The following is a 23,707-nucleotide window of genomic DNA, read 5'->3' on the forward strand; positions in this document are numbered from 1 at the left end:
GAGAAATAGTTTGCGCAAGAAAATGGAGAATGGATACTTCTGACCCAAAACACCGCAGCGCCTGTGCTACCAATGGCAAGAGGAAAATAGGATCACGGTCTTGAGCTGTCCCTTACAATCACCAGATTTAAATCCCATAGAAAATGTGCAGTCGACAATGAAGCTGAAGCGTCGGGGAAAGCGTATTTTCAACATCAATCAACTGACCCGTCACCTGCGTGACATTTGGAGATCCTTAGCCTGCACTAAGGCCGAACGTTCGGTGAAAGTATCTCCCGACGCTGCTAAGCTGTAATCGATAGTCATGGGGATTGAACGCCATATTAGGTAAAAGCGTTACAGTTCTAAACAAAACGACTATTTGTCTTCTTTGTCTTTCCTTTGGAAGCACATACCTTGAACAGTCAACAATGTCATTTTTCGCCGGTGCAGAACCATCTGGCACGAATCGAAAATATTAAAAAAAAAATAAAACGTATTTTTTAATGGGGAATCTGAATCTGCAATACGAAATCTAGGTTTCCATTTTAAATTTTAAAGTTAGCCTACTGAAGTTAGTTTGCTGGGGACATTTTTTTCGTTAGATGCATATTTCTTGAGATAATTCGGTATCTCGTGATAAAAGAATCATCAACTTTGTTTGAGGTTTACAGGGTGATCACCAACCTGGGAGAATCGAGAGAAAGCCAGAAGAAATTTGCACCGAGAGAGAACTGGGAGAGAAATATTACATCGGGAGATTTCCCGTATCTCATCATTCGCGCATTTTGTCATTTTTGAAAGATTCCAATTAGATATTATATAATTTTCAAAGTGTTTAGAATAATTAAACTTTAAAGGTTCACTATATCTCGCAACATTTAAAATATTGCAATTTTCAACGATGAAAATAACAGTGATTTTTTATTTGACAGAACTCACATCTTTTAGTGAAAAAAATCTACCCAGTCGTTTGAAATGTCACTGGATACTACATGATATGATACTTATTAATAATAAATTTATCGTCCTTAAAATTTATATAATTTTAATTTGAAATTATAATTTTGAATGTGCAATTCTGATATAGTTTAATATTTGAAGCCTTAAAACTAAAGTTGTTTCTTAAATTAATTTTTTTAGTTTAATTTTTGGAGGTTTTGAATTTTAAATTTGACAATATTGCAGTTTCAACTAAAATATTTAAAATTTCAGGACCATTTCGTTAATAAATATTTCAAAATTTCATACTAAAGACCTTGATAGAAAGATTTGAATTTAATAATTTTAGATGTACTAAGTTAGTTGTAATATCCAGCGACCACTGAGCAAGAGGTACCCCTAAGGTGCCTCAAGCGCAGGAGTCCCCCGTTGGATCCTTGAGTGCAAGAGTCCGCCGTAAGTGCCTTAAGCTCAGAGTCCGCTGACTCATTTTCGAGTTTTCTCAAAAATCGACTTCGACCTCCAAGGCATGTCACCTCGAAATGGAGCCTACACATTGGTACATAATCAACCTCTTTTTGAGGAGACCTACAGCTTAAGCTGGATTCCGAACCACCGGTGCCCCGGTTGAAGTAGATAGGAACATTTTAATTGGTACCGGCGCAGGAATCAAACCCCAGACCTCCTGGATTACAGTCTAACGCGCTATCGTCTAAGCCACCAAGACTCCTAATATTAGATGTAAGTATAAAGCAATTGCGAATTGAAAAGCTTAAAATTGCACAATTTCAAAAAATGAAATTATATTATAGCAATATTCTTTTATATTCTTTATTTTAATTTTAAAGTTTCAATGTAAGATCTTAAAACTGTCTGATTTTTAGTTGTAGATTGCAACAAATCATTTCAATTTAAAAAATATTTGATTCAAAATCTCTACAATGAATTATAATTCTAAAGGAAGATTTGAAATTAAACAATTAAAAATCTCGCCTTGAAGTCCAAACTTCCATGGCTCATCATCTTCGCAAACGCGACCGCAGCGCAATATGAAAGAGTCTGCACCTGTAGCAAGCTGATGTCCTGCTGCCAAAACAGAGGCAGTATCTTAGTGTTCAATCTCCCAACGAACCGGAGAAAGTCCTTGTTAACTCTAAATTTCGGCTTACCTTTTCTCATTGATGGTTCCTGATCTGCGACCTCTAGAACGGCGTCAGTTAAGCACATCGTGACACGCAGGATTTCCTCATTGAGCTCTTCAATGAATGCAGCAGAAGCAGGGACGGGTGCCGGCGGCTGCAAGCCTAACGACTCTCGGCCATGAGACAGCAGCTCTGCTGCATCCTCCAGATCTTGTGTCCACTCGTGCATAGCCTCTTGTTCCACGGGTATATGAATCTTCTCTTCCACCGCATCTGTGGGGTGTGTTACAGATGCTGCTAGTTGTTGCACCTCTTTTTCGATCTTACTTATTTCGTCCTCAGATATAAGGTGGCGGCGTCTAATGAATCTCAATTGATTAACAAGATGTTGTTCAGTCACTCTATGGGCCAGCTTAGGAGGAAGATCTACGAAGGAACGATGTTGTTCGCCTCTGACGGGTCCTCCTCGTGCCGTTGCCCGAAAGTGACATCAGATCACGTCTTCATTCATTTCCGGCGTCCACTTGATCCTTCTGTCTGGCCTGCGCACCCTCAACTTTCTGGTGGAATGCATTCTCAACCTCAGATCTTATTCGGCTGGTAGTTCATCTAGGGAAGAGGTTCCTATCTATAATCTGACGCTTTCTTTGTTCAAGGTCGTGTTGGGTTACTGTTCTGGTTTCCGAGAAATTCGCTACAAAGTTTTTGGGAATGGACATCCCGTTAGGAGAAGTCGTTGTCGCTCCCACCTCGTTTTCAAATTCGCAGCGCATCAAGCAGGTACTAATTATGATGGGCTTAAAAATTGATTCTACCTGTTTATCACATATCGCACCACAACAGTGTCGCATGTTGTGGCTTTCAGCGATGGCTCCAGGCGCTCCGATGATTCGACGGAAGTGACCAACTACGATATATCTTTATTAACTTCGTCATTGAATTATGTGTTTTTGGTGCATCTCTTAGTATCTTTCCTATTTGTTCGCTGCCTGTGTGGCATGGGAAACCCTGTTAGTAGTAATGCCCGTATTTTATACTTCGCGCATTTTGTAACTTTTGAAAGTTTTCAATTAGAACTTATATAATTTTCAAGGTGTTTAGAATAATTAAACTTAAAAGGTTCATACTATTGCGTGCAATATTTTAAATTCTGCAATTTTGAACGGTGGAAATGACAATGACACACGCAGGGATGCTTTTCAGGCTGCTAACCAATGAAAGCTTGGCACCTCCAAAAGTGCCGATGATAAGGACGATTAGTGTGACAGAATATTCCGGGTAAAATCTTCGCAACTCCCGTATGAGGTCTCTATACCTCTCTTTCTTTTCATTCTCCTTGGCTATGAGGTTTTTGTCAGCTGGCGCCGAAAATTCGATAACGAACATGGTTCGCTTCTCGAAGTCAAGAAGAACCATGTCAGGCCTCGAGTATGCAACAGAAACAATTGTCGACATAATAAAGTACGAGTATATGCGGCACTTCTCATTCTCGACAACTGACTCGGGTTCCCTAGGAGCATTTAGAGGAGCGATATTAAGGTCCGGAGTTTCGGACAATGTGGTGTAGTCAATCACGCACTGAATGCGGGACACATACTGCCTTGTCCAGCCTAACTTTATGGCGAGTTGATGCATTCGGCTTTTGGTCTTAAGATCAACGGTTGGTTTTGTTTTACGGTTCGCATCGGCCAAAGCTCTCGCTGCATTATACACACAACAATTGATAGTCCAGAGGTCGGATTCTTCGGAAAATGTTCACAAAGCTCGTCATCCATTTCAGCCAGATCTTTATGCTTGAGAGAAACCTGGGTGTTGATGTTTCTCCGGTTCACAAAGCATCGCTCTTCCTCTATCGGATGCCTGCCCGCTGTCGGTCTTAGTGTCGTCTCTCTTTCTCTTGCCGGCTTGTTCTAGCTGTGGTAGAGTAGGCATTCCGCTTACATAGCCTTTTTTTTGGAGTACTTCGGCATGATTTCGCAGAGGTTGATGCGAAAAGTGCGATAACTCCGGGTGTTTCTCGCACCACAGAGCATGCAGTCGTGCCATGTAACCTCGTTCAGGGGCCAAACTCGCATATCAGCACTCTAGCAAGTCGCTATTTAGTTGCTCTGTCCACCTAAAGGTCCCGAGATTCCGTCGATCCATTGCATTGAATCTATCTTCATTGGCTCCCCTAGGTCTAGAATGGTCGGCATTGTTGGCCGACTCTGACTGCCATTCAGCACAGGGACCCTCTACCCGCAATCCGAAATTTTGCGTGTCCCCTCACGGTGTTCTTTGGATCATTTAAAAATTTTTTGCCCAAAAAACCACACCTCGATTATGAATTTCGAACCTCCCAATTTTTCAAGGTAGTTTTTTCGAAAAAGTGACTCAGATGCTGTAGGAAAAAGACAAAAATACATTTTTTCTCTAGAAAAATGTGTATCCGGGTGTTTTCGGGGTCGAGGAATTTATTTTGGGTATTTATTTTTATTTTTGAGTGCCTCCAGAGGTCACTTCCTCACATCTTTCTTTGAAAAATAGGCTTTGTTCATTTAGCTAGTAAACAAAGAAAAAATCTAATTTTTAGTCTTGAATTGAATACAATCGATATAGGTCATGCATGGGTACTCCTCTGATTTTCGACGCTGATCATTTTGGGGTATTTAAACTTTGTGATTGCATTATGAGAACGTCAAATATTCGTCGATTTTCGCAACAATTTCGTCAATTTCCCCAAAAAAAGGCGATAAAATGCAAAAAATATACGGAAGTGCCAAATGAATGATCCAAAGAACACCGTGAGAAGGTACGCAACCCGGCAAAATATTGGATCCGCCGTAATAAATATATATAGGCCGATTTTGGAATTGCCTTCAGCTCCTTCTGAGACTTCTCCTTCATCGCCTCAATCGTCTCAAAACGCTTTCCGCGAACTGGTAACTTGAGTCGTGGGAATAGGAAAAAGTCGGAAGGAGCCATGTCAGGTTAATATGGAGCTTGCGGAACGTCATGGACGTTGTTTTTGGTCAAATAGTCGCGTACAAGAAGAGATGTTTGAGTTGGTGCGCTTTCGCGGTGAAGAAAACAAGAGTTGTTTTTTCACAATTCTGGTCTCTTTCAACAAACATTTTCCCTTAAACGCTTTAATACGTCAAAACAATACTCCTTATTTACTGTCTGGTCTGGCGGAAGAAATTCGGAGTGGAACACGCCACGACAATCAATGAAAACGGTCAAGAAAACCTTGATTTTTGATCGACTCTGTCGTGGTTTTTTGGGTTTTGACTCGTCTGATAGTACGGCCCACTTTAAAATCTTTATACCACTTGTACGCTTGTGATTTTGACATTTTCAAATCCCCGTAGGCTACCATTAATATTTTCAACGCTTCTGCACATGATATTTTATTATAAGTACAAAGTTTCAGGCAAACTCTTTACTCAACGAAATTCGACTCTGCAGAATTCGCAGAACACAACACAGAATGGCTGCTCCATAATGCTATTACACATACACTGTCGATAAATGGCGCTCAAACAGATGTTTGTGCGCCAGATGACAGATGTACTAACCTAGAAAAAAATTGTTTTGACGATATCTCAAGCTCAATAGATGGCGATATTTCACGCTCAAAATAGATGTTAATATTCTCTCTTTAAGTATGCCAGTGTTGAGCTTGTAGCTGGTGTTTAAACAAACTGTGGGGATGTCGGTGCGTAGAAGTAAACTTGTGCCACCGAAAGTTAGGAATTTTATTGGGCCCTGGTGCTGAAAAGTTCTTAGTTCTAGCGATAAGTTTCTTTCGTTCTTCAGCAGTTATAGGGGACACTCTTCCTCTGTTCGTTGCAAAAGTTCATGCCGGCAAAATTTACGGAACAGTGAGATACCTGAAGTTTCTTCATATAGCTTATGAGTTTCTCCATTTACTTATTCTCAGAGGACTTGAATAGAGTAGAAAAGTGGAATTTTTGTGAATCCACTTTACTCGCCGTTCAAAGCGCTTTTTGTCTGTTGAAAGAGCTCTTATTTCTTGCCTCAAGTGCTGCTTGATGGTCAACAGTGTACACTTGTTCAGAGTGTGATTTGCTTTCCATAAGTTTCGAGCTTGTGCGATAACTTTTGGATTGAACTTTTTATTTGATGTTATGTAGCTGAACACACACTGAACATGTGATGCATACCGTCTTGCCGTTTTAATTTTAAACTGGATTTGTTGAATACGCTGGCGAGTCTTACTCAGGCGTACTGAATTATTGTTACTTTTATTGTCGTTAAGCAGGGAGATTGCCTTCTCGTAAACTACACAGTTCAGATCCAGAGATCAACATCTTCAGGTAGAAAATTAGGGAGAGCAGTATTAGCTTCAGCTAATTTTTCCATCCTGAGAAAGAGTTTTTGGCGGATTTTTGACCTCCTAATTCTGATGTTGGCATTATCGGCTATCTGCAAACGTGGTCTTGCTGGAACGGGTGGTATGCTCGTTGGAGGATCTCGTTCTTGATAAGGAGCTTCATATTCCCCTTTGCGTAAGAAAGGTATCTGGTCTCTTAAATACTGAGGCGTTTTATGAGCATATTGAACCAACGTTTGTGTAACCTCTGCATGTATCCTCTTTGTACCGGCGAGCTTTCTTGCCAACAGATAAGGATGTCTCTCCTGAGTTGTTCCGACCATGGAACTACGTGGCTGACTGCAAGAGCCGGAGCCACCTTTTTCCACAGGTATTCACGACCTGGGACTTCTCTACTAAACACAGTTGCGAAACGCGGCAAAGGATAGTAGATTCGTTGGTGTCAGTCGTTGATTCGGAACTCTATATTCTGCTTGCTCATTCGTCATGATTCGCGAGTAAACACACCAGAGAGCCCGCCTATAGGGATCCGACAAGCGCACTAGAGAGCCTATAGGGATCCAACATTTATCCTTGAGAGCCCTATAGGGAACCACCATTCATACAGAAGTGCCCATTTATAGGGATCCATCCGTTTTACAAACACACGCATACGGACATACACTTAGAATGAAAAGTCAAAAATTAAAAGAAAATAATTAGAACTCAAAAATTTAAAAAGTGATAATCAGTCATCGGCCATGTACTCGGGGTGGTCATAGGAGGCGATTTAGCCGCTATCATTGTTTACACCAAGAAAACACCGGAAGGTGCGGCACGTGTTCAGCAATATCGCCTTCTGAATTAAGTACAGTACATTTCGAGCTCCCAGCTCTTCCAAAAGTTATACGCAGCTCGCATGAACATTCCCAGTGGAGGAGATCACGACTGGGCGAATGATAACCTTCATCCTCCACACGGTCAGGATCCCCTGCTTCAACTCCCGAGTATTTCTGAATCTGCTCAGTATATTGGAACCTTATTTTATTGTTAAGTGGAACACTTATGTTCATTAATATCACGTGGGGAGGACGATTATCTAATCAGAAGATATCTGGACGATTGTACTTGACTAGATGGTCAGTCAGAATAGTCCTGTCGCAGTAAAGGAAATGATCTTTGTTTTTCAATACTTTAACTGGGCTAAATTTGTAGTAAGACTCAAATCTCTCTTGTAAATCAGTGTAGAGGGAATTTTTGGATGTATTTTTGCCAGGCGAGCATCGTACATCCATTAATTATGTGATCGATGTTCTTATTGAGATCTCCACAAAGGCGGCCTTATCCAAAGATCAGAGGAAAATTACAGCAAGATGTTGAGTAGGTTGTTCAGTTTTAAATCTGAACTTGCATTAACGATTATGTCGTCCCTGGACAGGAGGTGAGTGAGTTGAGACTCAGCCACTACCACCTCAATTTTAAATTCATAGGACGTATTGAGTGTTCGACTTAATGGGTTCAATGACAAACAAACAATGACAGCGCTGAATAAATCACCTTGAAAGATTCCTCGTTTAATGTGCAAGAACCGGGGATCCCTCATAACCCCACGACTAAAAGATTCAGTCCTCATGCACCACGAATGCATAGCGTGATTCAGAAAGTGGATGATGGGCGGGCACATCTTTTATGCTCTAATTGAGAAAAATGATTTTTTTTCAAAATTTTCCTGGAGTGAACCCTGCTTTTCATCATAGCCACGGACTAAGTCAAGTGACTGATAAGATGAGGATGTTATAAGTTAATTTAATGCGCTGTTTGAATTTTTTTGTTGAAAGACAGGTTACCGGAAGAAATTCATCTGGATTTTGAGCGCCTGGTTTGATAATCTTCTGAAAACACCTTGACAACGCAGCATGTCCACTCACTAGGTACTTGTACTCAAAGTTGTGCTCTATGTACGGACCTGGAGCTTTCCAGTTACTTGCTCTTTTAAAAACCGATGTAGCATTTAAAGCTGTGATGTTTGTCAGCTCCATTTCTGGGTTATTGCTAAATCTTATATTTTCTAGTTGGAATCACGCAGCGTCTACATTTATTCTGTTCGTTTTTTCCTAAACACCCGCCCAATAGTTACTCATGTTTTCTAATTGAGAGACTTCGGTGTCTTGCTGGTTATTTTGCTTTACACTCAGTTCACGATAGAACCTTCTTTTATCTGCCTCAAAGGTTTAATTTTGTTGCCTTCTTGCACTACTTCTCTTGTACTGGCGCAGTCTAGTAGTAACAACATCAAGTATCTGCCGTTGGGAGTCTATAATCTCATCCAATATTGATGGTGTTAATGGCTCGATGTACCGAGGGTGGATGATTTTAGTAACATGGTTTATCAGCTTTCTAGTTCTATTATCTTTTTTATTTCGAGTCAATCCACCCTATTTGCATTTTACTTTGCTGCTATCCATATCCAACCTGATCTTTCATGGTGGATCTCTATCTCTTCCTGGGACAAAGTCGCATTTGTAGGCCTAGTTCTGTGGCCTAACGCAAGCAACTATGCTTTAAGCTTCAATCAGGTCTTCGTCTTCCACATCTTCCAAAGGGAGTTCATCAGTAGAAAGCTGCTATTCCACTTTCATTTGGATGATAAATATTTGCACAGCCGAAAACAATCCGTTTACAGATATTGAGCGTTTTTATCTGCTGTATTCTGCTAATTTATGCTTTTGGCTTTTTCTGGGTATTTAAGTAAGAAGATTCAATGATATTCTCTCCTCACTCTTTGCCCATTTTTCTCTAACAAAAAGTAAAGGCGCATAATATCTTTGTTCATATGGTGTGTCCATTTTAATCGTCTTCTTGGCTGCTGAAGCTCTGCTTCTGCCACTGGTTTTATGAGGCCATCTCCCTATGGTGGATGTGGTGGTGCAGGATCATCAAGTTAATGAAAAACATCAATTACTACTGCTTGATCGTTTAACGCGGTTCATTGCCGTCGTTTCTTCACGCCATATCAACTTGTTGTTTAATCTCCTTTGCTTGGTTTTCTGAGATGTGTAGATTAGTCCTGATGTCCTTCACCTTAGCGATCATATGTCTTAGTTCAACTGTCTGTATATAAGGATACTTTGCAGAAAATTTCGTCCTCAAATTATACCCCTTTTCGATTTTGTTTTTAAACTTCGCATTTTCATAATAGAGACGCACTCTTTCATCTTTCATTTTGGTATCCAACTTGATGCTCTCCCACGGTACTAATATCGAGGAGATTGGCTGCAAATAGCTAACGCTAGTGAACGCATCTTCTGCAGGCACAGTTGGTGTTACACTGCTTACCGCTCGGGAAGCGACAAGTTTTTTTAAATTCTTAAAATACTCTCCACGATTATTTATGAGTTTTAGTGTTCTTCTGAGTTCCTTTCCTCTTAATTTTCTGCCTGCCTGCCATGTGAGACACTGCCAGTAGCCGTACTACCGGCCAACATAGCTGTAAGTGTCACGCGAGGGATGCTTAAGCCCCACGGGGTCTTGAAATCACCTCCTTGTACATTACGCTTAGTCTTGGGAAGTAACTTCTTACAATTAGCTAAGTTACTGATTAAATACGTGAAACCTAACAGGGTATATTACTTATTATCTCAAATAAGTAACATACAACGTGACTTATTTACTTATTTCAGTAACTTGTAACTTTAATTTTAGCTACTTTGAATTTAGTTTTTATTTTTCCTATATCCTATAAAGACGTGTATCGGTATTGGTAAAAAATTAAATGTAAAAATTGCGCGCAGACGGAGAGGAAAACAATATCGTCTTGCGAGCTGATATTTATCTTGTTTAGGGTACACACTAATTGCAATCAATAGCAACACCAAGCTGGCATGGGCTATTTTTTAATTCACTTTAACTAATGCATATGTTTTTTTGAGCCGCCTGTCTGATTTAGAATAGATTTCGTTGTATAATATCTGAATAAAGAATGTACAATTTTTTTTAAGGAGCCTGCTAAAGTATTGAGAGAAACTTTACGAAATGGTCTACCTTTGAAGGACAGATTAGGTATTAAACTGGAAAATGATATGCGGTACGGAGAAGTCAGATTTGATCATTGGCTGCTTCATGCAAAGGTATTTATTATTTTGATAAGCACTAATTGTATTTTACGTTTAAAAAAAACTCTAAACATTTAACGATTCAAGCATATAGAATGTAAAGTTTTGTATGTCCATCTGAAAAGGTCCCATGTTGGTGATTCTAGTTTTAGGGGTCATCCACAAATTACATAAGATATCTTTGGAATTTAAGACATTAAATCAATTTATTAACATCAATTTAAATGCATCAAATAATCGTTACAAATCAAGACATTTTTTACTGGACTATCAGCCACTCCTATGTACCGATCTAGTAGAGCACGAAATTATATTGAATATAGATAAAATTTCCAACCTTAGGTCCCATAAGCTTCCTCAAAAGTACACAGAGTTTGTCGAAACAGAAATAGAAAAACTTCTCAGCAAAAATATAATTGGACCTTCCAATTCCCCATTCAGTTCACCTCTTTGGGTAGTACCCAAGTTAACAGAAAAGCTCAGGATGGCGATAGATTATAGACAGTTTAAGTAAGGCACGGATCAAGACGCATATCGTGGTCCTGCCACCGCGCGATATGGCGCACTAGTCGATTAGTAGAGTTTGAAAAAGTGCCCAGTGATTCCAATATACTTTGAATTACTTTAAGTTTCCGAATACATCCATATTATTTAAGTTAATAAATACATGTTGAAAACATTAATTTTATCACATCCAAATTTCAAATTAAACCGCCACAGCTCTACTATTATATCCATTAGTGGCAATTTTCGGAATTAACCGTAAGCTTCAATAAGGGAAATTCTCCGTCCACGAGAGTTCGCGGATCTGCGTTTACGACCGTGTTTCACCCCTTAACCTTAGTGCTGGCTTTCATCAAATTTCAATGGCCGAAGCAAGCAAAAGAGTAACTGAATTTTCTATTGTTTCACATGCATCGATGGAATTGTTGTATTTGGCAATAGCTTAGGCCCTTAAAAGACTAAGACAATATCTTCTGGGTAAACAAATTTTAATTCAAACGGGCCACAAGGTTTTTATGTAGCATGTCAAATGACGTTATCTCGAATGAGAATTTAACGGCAGAGAAAAATTAAGACTAAATCAAATGCTTATGGTAAACTTTAGAGAAATGTAATTAAAGGATATTAACCTTCTTTCAATGAAGAAAAATGGCGGAATTATTTTGAATACGTAACTCAAGAGACAGTGAAGAAGATATTTACTATCGTACGGTTAATGATTGGAGATCCACTTACTATCCACCTAGAAAAAGAGTTTATTCAAGAGTTAATGGAATATCTATCTACTCTTCACACTAAAAATCAGTTATACGCCGACACACACACACACCCACACAAATGTATACATACATACATATATATCTGCTTTAATAACAATTTTCAATTGACAAAAGAAGGAAAGAAGACTTATGAAAGAAGCTCACCAAAATCATTGAACACAATTGAACGAAACCACCCGTTTAAGAAACCAAGAAAAGAAAATTATTTCCGAGATTTTACAAGCGCCTAACGACAAGATTGCACTAGATATACTTGGTCATTTATCTGAAACGATAAAAAGAAGTATATTTTGAGTTTACAAGATAGAATAACGAGATAAAAAGTTTTTATCTCACTTCTAAATGAAACTTCTGAATCTATATTACTTGGATTATTCGAACACTGTGTGGACGGCGATTTGACAAGTTCAGCTTAGAGGGCAGCACCGTGAGTGGAGATATATCTTTACGCAAACAAAACGCATTATCCACAGTTTTCTTAGTTTTTTGTTATTTGGAAAGCGATTCGCTCCTTTATTTTTACACTAAAGTACCACCTGCACACCTGGAATTTTGAAAATGCTGCTTTCAGGTTTCACCTCAATGCTGCGTTATGAAGGACTGATATAATTCAAATAGCAGACGTTACCACACTTGGAACCTTCTCCTTGTGTATCTCCACGCGCATTGGCAACCGTAGCGGCCGCAAGTGTCAGTTGCTATCCCCATATTTTTACGTGTTTGGAACACCAAAAATGATCCTGACAGATAAGTTCGAAGAGGCTCTAAAAATCCAACACGTTAAAACTACTACGTTTCACCCCCAGTTTAATGGTGATATTGAAGGCATGCAGTCAAATCTAACGAATCTGATTAAAATTGTAACCATCAAAAACTACAGAGGATGGGTCGATAATTTAAAATATGTGCACTTAGCAATCAACACTCTGAAAAATTAAAGAACAGGATTTTCGCCCTTTGAACTTATTTTCGTAAGAGAACCAAACATTCCCTCCTTATTGTCAACTTCTCCAGAATCAAAATTGGATCGAAAAATCGAAGGAAAGACATGATTTGAGTCTAAGAAAAGCTGACGAACGAATTGAATTAGAATTTCAGAAAACCAAAGAAAGACTCGATATGAACATCAGTTGGGCCTACCCTTTTTACAAAATAGGAAAATAGGTAAATGTCCTACGTCTACCAAAAACTAAGAAAGTCGATCCTTCATGAAAAGGCCCTTATAGGATAATTACGACGACTAAAGTTGCTATAGTTAGAGGTATTTTAACATACGTGATCCTAATTCCAGTCCTAGAAAAAGGAGGAAGGTTCCTTTCGACGTATTATCCCAATACCTGAAAAAGTCCACAATGACTATAACATAGTACCCGATTACGGCTATGCGATAAAGTATCGAGACTCCTTTATCCCGAACGACACCTTGACTTTCCAGAATTGTAGATATTAGATTTAAACACTGGCATAGAACAGCATTTTTATAAGTAGTTTAGTGTAACCTACAACCTATCTACCTCAACAAATATCTAATAATCACTTTAGATAGGCACTACTTAACCTCGATGATACCGAGAATACATATCAGCAAATATTGTCATACATGGAGGTTTAAAGACTTTGAAGGAAACAGGTCTAGATTAGTTACATTATTTAGGATATGGAAACCTAGCTGTAGGAATATTGTACTTAATGTACAGTTAATGTACACTTAATGTGCAGTTTAAAGAGAGGAGTACAAATTGCGCCTACCACAATACGCAAACATCTACATAATTCTTCCCTTTCACTTTCACCAACGTTTTTGCTTTCATCAGCCTATATAAACTATACGAATGGCCCAGCGTGGAAGTCGTTTATATGATATGGCGAATTGTGAAATCTCTTTGTAAAACTTGAATAAAGTACCGCAATTCCAATCCGTTGGAATTGCTCCTTTCTAAAAAGTCTATGTACTATTTTTACGAATAACAACGTAATCCAAATTTTTTTTTCAAATTTATTTTAAAACACTGAAAATCATTTCTAGATAGTTTTAATACAAACATAAGACCTGCTTCGATATATTTAAAGATCTTAAATAAAATGCTACTTCTGAAAAGTAAAAGTATGACAACTTAGTAAATAAAAGATTAACCAACTTTGCTCTAAAAAGTTAAAAGAAACAACTCTTATCGAACTTAAAAAGCTTTCACCTAGAAAACAACGTATAAATCGCATTAATAATTTAGTCGAAAAACTGATCTGTCCACAGAAACTTTTTTTGGTTCACTATGCCACCACAAACTAACTCAGCAGAATGATTTAAAAAATAATCTAAAGATAATCTTCTTATGGAACCTTCAAGTATATGGCGCGATGGAAAGCTATTAACCGATTTTACTTAAATTTTGAGGATTTTCTATTTTTGGTTAGACGTACATAGAACAACTGGGGATTAAAAGAGATAGACCGCAAGGCGGAAATAACAAAGAGATTGAAAACAATAGACGTACACTCCCGCTTAACGAACATTGCTCACCCTGAGCGAAATTGGTCGAAATAAAAAGTTTTATACCTTTGTAAAAATTGGTGTATGGGGCATTATTCCTGAACTGCCCCAACCTTAAAAGTCATGTCTTCAGATTGCCTACAAATTTTCAGAGTATGTTTGCCTATATGATAGTACTATACCCACCAATTTATAGACTTTTAGTACCATCCCTCCTCGAACTACAGGGGGTGAAATTTGCATCCCCCGGGCAAAGCGGGTATTCTCAAATGGTCATAACTTCCTTTCTACAAATGTTAATTTAATTTTCTATGAGTGATTCCTGAAGGGTTTTTCATGCTCTTTCATTCTGTGAAATCTATTGTTTTTTATTTTGTAATTTTCATAAACAAATTGCCATGTAAAATGTTTTTTTAACATTTTCTACTCTTCCGGCAGTTTTTATTTATTTTTTAAATATTTCTAAACGAAAGCTTGCATTTTTTCGATAAAAATTTTGTTTGGCATTTTGCAACTGAAAACAGTTATGTAGTTATGTGAAGATATCCGAGCGAAACCCTTCCTCGCGCGCTCAGACAGGTTGGTCAGTCCTACCGGGGACTTGGCCGTATGCATGATTCTCCAGCTAAGATGCACTTAATTCATCATAATTTATTTAGTTCGCCTTTTTTTTTGCGCATTGTTTGTTTCTCTGAACTTGAACCTTTTTGACTATCTTCGGAAACAGATCATGTTCTGTTGCGAATGAAGTTTTTATCAGTTGCAATTATCCGTTCTTATTTGGAATAAATGCTTGGTATTTTAGAGTGTCGGGAATTGTAATTGCTTCGGTGAATCTAGTTTCTAGTTTTTCTGGTCATCTCTATGTGATCTTTTTTCGAACTGAACAGAATTACTGTTTCCTTTAAATGATTCTTAACCTATTCGAATACCTCCATCGCAGGCAGGATTTGATACTGTGCTGGGTGCTGCAAGCTAGCTTTTGCCGAAAGTCTTCAAATTTCCACGAATTCCGCCACCTGGACCTTTTCCATGTGCAGCTGTCTGGAAATGTGTTTCTGCAGAAATTCCAAAATCTTTTTTTGTGATTTAAAAAATTATGAAGGCATGTTTATTTTTTAAATGCTTCGCAGCTCCGTCTGTCACCTAATAAATTTGGTTAACAACGATGAATTTCTTCTTGAGGTACTCGTTGTTGAGCTTTTGAAATGTGGACACAGCTACAGTGTCATGACTTAAACAATCTTTGTAATAAATAAGTACTGTAAATATAGGTGTTCATTATTATTCCAATGGAAATATTGTGCAGCATTTTGAATGATGAAAGTATAATTTTTAGCAAATGCAAGCAAAATTAAGTACTCTCCTTCTTTTAGCATAACTTTAAGGTCATGTAATACTTCGTCGTGTGGTCAATCGGTGTGTTTGCAGATTTCCTGCAAACAAGGTTAGTTCCGGGAGATTAGTTGCAATGTTCATTTTTAAGTCTAAAGTTTTCGTCCGAAAATATTGTGTAGTTTGGAAGTAACGCTCAGGAGAATTGTAACACACATAACCTCGAAATATACACACACGTTGTTAGCAATATCAATTTTTTTTTGAAAATAAACACAAAAAATGTGTACGGGGACGTCCATTAGCATGTTCGCTATCATTTCCCAGATTTTGAAGACAAAATATTTCTTATCCTAGAAAGAAAGCCGGGGGAATCTAACACTGAAAAAATCGATACTAATTCCTAAGTGTTATGCAAATTAATCACATTTTGCTAAATTGAAACTTTTTTAAATTAACCCACAAAAAAGTATGTGGGGACGTCCGTTAGCATGTTCGCTGGCATTTCCCAAATTCTTAAGACAACATATTTATTATTCTAGAAAAAAAGCCGGAGGAACCTAAAACTAGTAAAATCCACAATTTTCTAAGTATCATATGCCCTTAAAGTGCTTCAGAAACAAACCTTGTTGTTTCGCTACAAATGCATTAGGTTTCAGGTGTTTAAGGTTATTACAGAGTGCTTCTATCAGTTTGCTGTCAAACTTGATATGTCACTGTGTCGAAACTGTTCACGTCAAATAGATCAGTCAGGTACTTTTTAAAATATTCAATTTCAGGACAAGATTCGCATTCGTTAAAATGACAAGCGTCAGCAGGTTCACTGCACATTATTTCTTTAAGGCAGTCATGATAATCTGACAATTGTCTGCCAGTTCCCTCAGTTAAATGTTTAATATCAATTGCATTCATCATTAACTTTGCATTTTGATAATAAACGCAGACACAAACATTGTGAGTTCCACTTGATCCAGCTAAAACACAGTGCTTTGGTCTTAGTTGTGCGAATTTTGAAAATTCAATCTTCACATTTTCATTTAGGGCTACAAATCTGGCGTATAATTCTAAAAGATTGCACAGAATCAGTCTCTTTTGTACTTGCTCACGAGTACCGTCTAGTTTTTTTACAGATATGAAATCTTTCTTACCTGACATCTGTCGAGTATTCTCGTCATCTTCGTAGAAGTTTATTACCAAATTTTCAGTTTCTTCTGCCAATTTTTGTCCTCGCTTGGCTTCCGGAAAAGTAAAAACTCCCCTTTTGGCAACTAACTATTTTGCTTTTCTGGCTTCACGTTCAGATGCACCGAATTGTCACATGATTTGTCTGCGACTCTAAGACTTAGGCCCAAGGAAGAGTAGACAAATCTTTTCTGAATATGTAGTGCCCTTCTGCTCTAATTTTGTTTATTTGATACCGTACTTCGAGACCCACTAAGTGATTTTCATCATTGCATCCTTCTTTTTTACTTCTCATTGGTAAGCAAAAATCTGTGTCCTCGTTTATCTATTCCTCTACATTAATACCAGGCTCTAACTCTGAATTAATAACACTATTTGCTGATTTTCCGTTACAAGCCTCAGATCAATTCCTCTTACATCGAGGCGTCCTAACGGTAGGGTGCCAACGCACGCGATACGACTTGAGGGTACTTAACCAAGAATAAAAGCAATAAAAAACTATCCGAGAAGTTAGAGCTAAAAAGTCTTGCTCGCGTAATTGAGCAAGATGAGGCTAGAAGTTGGCCAAAACTAAAAGGTGCTCACTCGCTTCATCAAATCATAAAAGTTCTATCTCGGGCGAGTAAAGCATGAATGTTGCCACTTTTCGGGCTTAGATTATAAGCGAGAAGTGACACCTTCATGCTTTACTCGCCCGAGATAGCACTTTAATGTTTTGATGGAGCGAGCGAGCATCTTCTAGTTTTAGCCAACTTCTAGCTCCATCTTGTTCAATTCCGCGATCTAAAACTTTCTAGTTCTTACTTCTTGGTTAGCTTTTTATTGTTTATATTTTTGTTTGAGTATCATCTAGTCGATCGCGTGCGTTGACATCCTATCATGAGGACGCCTCCACTTGTTTCTCCTTGCGGAAAGAATTTGCACAGCCACTGAGAAAACTTTGCATCGACGACATGGTCAGCACTAGATAACCATGAATATGTATATAATACTGCATTTATAGGGCAGAACTAAGAACTAATTTTGGTTTCCCGAAATTTGATTATTTTTGGATCTTCCATGTTTTTTTAGTTTCTACATTTAAATGCAACTGTTTCTCATCTAAGTATTTCTCCAATCCAGTAATTAGGCCCTTCATCCCTTCTTGATCATCTGCCATCAACACTATATCGTCCGCGTATGTATCTTTTCCGCTCCCATCCTAACTCCTCCCTATCCCTTCCTCTTCATTTCTTCTTCTAGTCTGAGATCAATATACTCAATAAAAGTGGGCTCAGAGGACAACTTTGCCTGATACCACTCACTAACCAGAAATTATCTTCTACTAGCTCCCTTAACCCTACCTTGCTTTTTGTTCCTTTGAAAATGTTCGATATTCTTTTTATTAAACCCTTTCTTATACCCTTTTTCACTATAACTTTTTCTATTTCAACTCTGTCCATGAATTAAACGCCGCCTTCAAGTCCACGAATACTGCTATCATTGCCCCTTTCTCCCTTTTAATTCTTTTATTTATCAGATAATTCAGAACATGTATGTTGTCCATCACCCCCCCCCCCCCCCCCCCCCCCCCCCCCCCCCCATTCTCTTTCTAAACCTTGTCTGATTCGGTGGCACTATATCTTTTTCCTCAACTTCTTTCTTTAATCTCTCCGACAAAAAAGTTACATATATTTTTATATAATGTTGGCATCAGCGTCACGCCCCTATATTCTCTCACCTCCTCCCCTTTGCCTTTCTTCACTATGGGTACCACTACCCCATCTTTCCATAACTGTGAAACCCCTCTCCTCTCCATACCCTATTACACATTATACATGCCCATTCCTTTAATTCCGTCCTCCCATATTTCCATACTACAGTTGGAATCTCATCTATACCAAGTGCCTTTCCATCTTTCATTATTCCTAGCACCTTGACTATGTCTTATCGTGTTATGTCCTCTTCCTCATCTCTTTCTCTAACATATTTTTCTCCCTTTCTAACTTTTCTCTCTACCCTTCCTAGCAGATCCATAAAATATTTTTTCCATTATCGCATTTCAATATCCTAGTTTATTCTTTTTCTTCTTTTTCTCTCTCTATTAACTATGTTCTAGACCTCTTCTTCTGTCCTTGCCTTCTTCGCCTCTTCCTTAAACTTTGTATTCCCTTCGTCTTTCTCTTGATCACACAACTCAGTATAATTCTTCTTTTCTCCTATATTCTTCTCCACTACTTTTTTCTTTTCTCCATTTTCTTTATTTCTTTCTGACCTTCTTTTTCTGTTTACAATCCTCATCTCATCCACCTCTATTCCGTTGTTTACTGACTTCTCTTTTGCCTGTCCTTTCTAATCCTATTTTTATTTCTCCTATCACTTTTTTCTTCTCGGCCACATTGCCCTCTCCCATTTTGATATTTCTGTCTTTCTCTAAACTGTTCTTTTCCTTCTATTGAACAATCCCCCTTTCCTGCTCTTTTTACCTCTGCTTCCTTTTTGTCCATATTGCTATTCCTTTTTCTCCCGCTAATATCACTATTAAGGGAAAGTGAACATGATCTGTATCTGCATTTGGAATTTCGGCCGAAGTTACAGTAAACTTCCACCTATTTCCACCACCGTAAAACGTATAAGCTCACAAATGTCCCCCTCCGCAGGGGCCCCCACCTTTCCCGCGAGCTTTTCGGCACATGCGCAGTTGAAACAGTCGTGGTCCGTTAGCCTGCGAATGATTAGCATGACTGATTTTTTATGTCCCTGAAATAGTACAATTTGTTAACTAAAAATTCATATAATAGAATGAAAAACCGACTCAAATATTTCGCGGTATATCGAGTATTATATATTTTCACTTCAACCATCAGCTAACTTCATTTCGTTAAAAGCTGAGGGGAAATCAATGGATCCAATTCATAAAACAAACCTCTTTATTTCTGTAATATCATTGTCATTAATAATAATTGCTATCTTTTTTTATTTCATTAAATATTAATTTAAAAATTAAAACTATTTTTCAAATACACTCATATACAAAAAATTAGCTTTCGCGAAGATATTAGCAAAATAGAGCAAAAATAAACTGAATCCCATGCATTTGGTCTCTTGTTTTCCCCCTCAGGAATCTACGAAGTGAAGTTAGCTGTTGATTGAAGTGAAAATACCTGATTCCGGCATGAGCTCACGGTCATGGACAGATAGATTGAAGTGTCAGGAAGGTTAGCACACTTGTTGACCACTGTTAATATACGTATAAAATCTTTGACATACGAATGCAGACAACTTTTTTGGATAAAATAATCTAAAAGTATAAGTTATAAAGGTCTGAATTTTCAAATGTATCATTCTAGGATAAGTGGAAATGTCAGCCGCCAGGAAGCTTACATGCTCTTTGGTGCATACATGACACTGCACTGCAATTGCACACGACTTTTTGGAGAACATTTTCTGAATGCAACAGTAAGTTATGAAGGTCTGAATAGTAATATTTCGCAAGTTTAGAATTATTTTTTCGATCGCGTTTCATTCTTTTGTCGATTAGAGATCTCTCAGTGTCACGAAGTAAAATATCTAAAATTTGAGGTTAGTGTATAAGATCTGGTAGTGTCATCTCAAATTTTAAACAGTTTATTGTATTTCAGGCCACTGATAGATCGTCAATCGACAAAAGAATGGAATATGACTGAGAAAATTCATTCTACACTCGAAGAGTTTTACTATTCTGACATTTAAAGGTTACTTTTACGTTTCGAATATTTTATCTAAAAAGTTATCTGCATTTTTATAACGTCATATTAAAATACTCAGTTCAAACTTCCTGCTCGTCTGGCCTCTTTTTTTAATTGCTCAGCCCCTCTCGCGGGGGTGACCAGATAGCCCGCATAGAGACCTTGGTGGGAGGTGAAGGAACTGTGCACGGGGAAGTAAGTGCGTATAGAGGCAGAGGAACTAGGCGCACGGAAACATAAGTGGAAGTCTACTGTATATTCATCTACACTATCAAGAGTAGTTATTTGATTATTTTGTTTTAACGTTAATAACAAATAAACCTGAGGTAATTCACGTTTTTGATGCTCATGTAATAAATTGTTTTCAATTTTAGCCCAGTTTTTATAGCAGGTCATTGTTATAAACGAAATTTATATAAATGGTGTAAAAATTATAAAAAATATCTTGAAATTCATTAAATTTCGACTGAAAAATTTTTAATTCCATAAAATCACTGAAAGTTCAACCGTTCAAATTTTTGTAGATACTTAGCAGTCCCTTAATGTTCTTTAAACCCAGTAAATAATTTAAAAATCATAAAACCTCAATACCCTTGAAAGGATAGAAAGTAGTATTTCCAATGGAATAATCAATATGTATATATATATGTATATGTGTGTGTATATATATATATATATGATTAAAAATTTGTCATAAGGACAACCGCAGGATTTCGCCGATAGCGGGTGCTAATCCAACAGTCAAATATCACCAAATATCAAAGTAGCAGAAAGAATCAAAAAGAAGATGAAAGCCATTAGCAGTCACCGAACAAGATACGCATGAATATAACCAGTTTTTTAAATTTCCCCCCGAAATGTAGAATCATTGTTTTGACAAAAATACCTGATTTATTCTCTCCATATTATTCTCAAGACACTTAAACCTATTAATAACTTGATCCGATTTTCCCTCACCAAACTCATTGTTAAATCCAGCCCCCAGTCTCAACATATCAAGAACACTATCAGGAATCACTCTCACGCCCTATATGTTAATTAAGAAAGGATCATGCAATTCAAGGAAACAAGTGTCTGTGTAAGATCAAGTGAAACTGCTGTGCAATACCCTGTTGAATGTTTAAATTTGTGAATCTAGTATTGTACTTGTCAATTTTAATTATACTATTTGTATTCAACACTTTGACTCTATTCATACATTCCTCAACAATATTAGCTGGTCATAGTCTATGCAAATTATTACAAGTTTCCCCCAATTTGTCATTCAAGCTGGAAAAACTCGCACAAATCTGTTACCTGTGAGTCATCCCGACCAATCTGTCCTGTATTTTCTTGTTGTTAAAATTAAAATTAATATTTTCACCCAATTTAAGAATTTTGCTGGTCAATACCCCATGTTCTTTACAGCGAATTAGAAATTCTCTCTGGATTATATCGTCTCTCCATCTCTTATTTATGTTAAAAAACTTTAAAATTTTCTCTACTCCCTCAACCTCACAAGAGGCCTCTACACCCCTGAGATCCACAGTCCTTCTTTTTTATTTATTGTTGAGAGGTGCACCAAATAAAGTAAAGTTTGCAATTTTTATGATTATAATTATTGTTGTTGTTACCAATCCCCATCACCTCATTCTCATTACTTCACTTAAGTAATGTACATTGTTAGTATCAAATCATTGTAAGAATACCCAACCATCACGTATGAATGTCCCCAACGATCAGACAGCCGAACAGATATAAATAACCTCTTAGGGACTCTCTTCGGGTATCAGGGTATCGCGAGGGTCGATTAGGGAGAAGTGAAGCAATAATGGGAAGAAACAATAATCATGACAAATTATAATAAGGAAAAAATAATGAGAAAATTTTTTTCAAAAAATTACATGAAAAATCAACTACTCTGGTTGAGTAGCTAAGATTTCCCCTTCACAAATCCACCAGTCCATCAACATATTGTTGTTATTAAAGAAATTTTAAAACAAGTGGCAGATCTCTATTCTTGAACTGTACTGACCATTCAGATGGATACTGAGACAAGAGCTTGAAAAGAGAGTAGAAGGGGGGGGGGGTGAACAACAAAAAAGGAGAAAATTAGGATCAGAAAAAATCATAAATCAAATCATAATAAATGAGAAAAATGTAGAGGAGGAAAAGAACCCCATAACAATGAGAGAGAACCGGCGAACATTTCTCAAAACCCCCAAGCAAGTATACCGAATATCCTAATAACGCACCACACTCAATTAGCTGCGTGAACCTATCTATTCTATCATCCTATTAACTTCACCTCGTTCCCATATTCGTATATTTATTACCGTGATTTAAGTCCACTCTTCCAATTATCCCAAATAAAATTTCAATCAATAATACGAAATATTTTCTCACGCTCAATTTTATGATGACTTCAAGGAATTAACATAAGCCTATCAGAAACTTTCTAATTATTCTCGAAATTGCTCCCATCACTACTATCCTTTGTCCATCAAACCCATGGCCATCCTGTGCATCATAATATTATAAATGAACCAAATACATCACATGTGGTCTAAGTGTACAAAAAAACCTTAAAATTAGAGTAAAAGTTTGACAAAAAACATAGTTTTTTGATTACTAAGTTACCCTACTATCGTCCCACAAATGAGATCAAAGATATCCAAAAAAGTTCTACACTCAATCCTGTAGCATGAATCACATTACACTGACCTTCAACCAGCGCACTACATATGAACACCTCATTATAATTAATTTAATATTGTTACTATTCTTGTTTATTAAAATTATCCAAAAATTACAAAACAATTATCCTTTAACACAAATAACCCAAGAGGAAAGTCCTTGATATATGCAATCTTTCAGAGAAGAAACGCCAAATTGTACTCATCTAATTTCGAAGAGGCAACCAAGATCCTGCAGTAAGTAAATCTGCCACCACGATGCTTGAGAATCGTTACCCCAACTTCTCAGAATCCACTCAAAGGAACGACACTTTCCATTGTCCACTTCAATTTTTTAATTTTTTAACCCTCACAGTTCCACCAAACCCCACTTTAATTACATTTTAATTATTATTCACACTGCGAGAAAAAGCAAATTTTCCAACTTGTTGCGTTTACTGAAGATTCACAAAAATTTCTCAACCTTTCTTGCCATATGGCCAATTAAATAGTTCCCAGAATTAAGAGCTCCGACAATGGTATCAAGAAAATCACCTTATACTCTTTT

At 37.5% G+C, this 23,707-nt stretch overlaps 1 protein-coding gene across 2 annotated transcripts in view; it reads left to right on the top strand.

Moving 5' to 3' along the window:
• Nucleotides 1–1,149: 1,149 nt before the first annotated feature.
• Nucleotides 1,150–23,707, top strand: part of LOC117167055 (transcription initiation factor TFIID subunit 7) — a 142,362-nt gene continuing 119,804 nt past the window's right edge. Inside the window, exons 1-2 of one of the 2 annotated variants that reach the window (XM_033351633.1) lie at nt 1,150–1,662; nt 10,377–10,505. In XM_033351633.1, the coding sequence (XP_033207524.1) occupies nt 10,458–10,505 (48 nt within the window). In that variant the 5' untranslated portion in view covers nt 1,150–1,662; nt 10,377–10,457. The remainder of the gene's footprint in view (nt 1,663–10,376; nt 10,506–23,707) is intronic. The other variant, XM_033351634.1, reaches the window with a different exon arrangement.

Source organism: Belonocnema kinseyi, chromosome 2 (assembly GCF_010883055.1).
Source record: "Belonocnema kinseyi isolate 2016_QV_RU_SX_M_011 chromosome 2, B_treatae_v1, whole genome shotgun sequence".
Classification (NCBI taxonomy): domain Eukaryota; kingdom Metazoa; phylum Arthropoda; class Insecta; order Hymenoptera; family Cynipidae; genus Belonocnema; species Belonocnema kinseyi.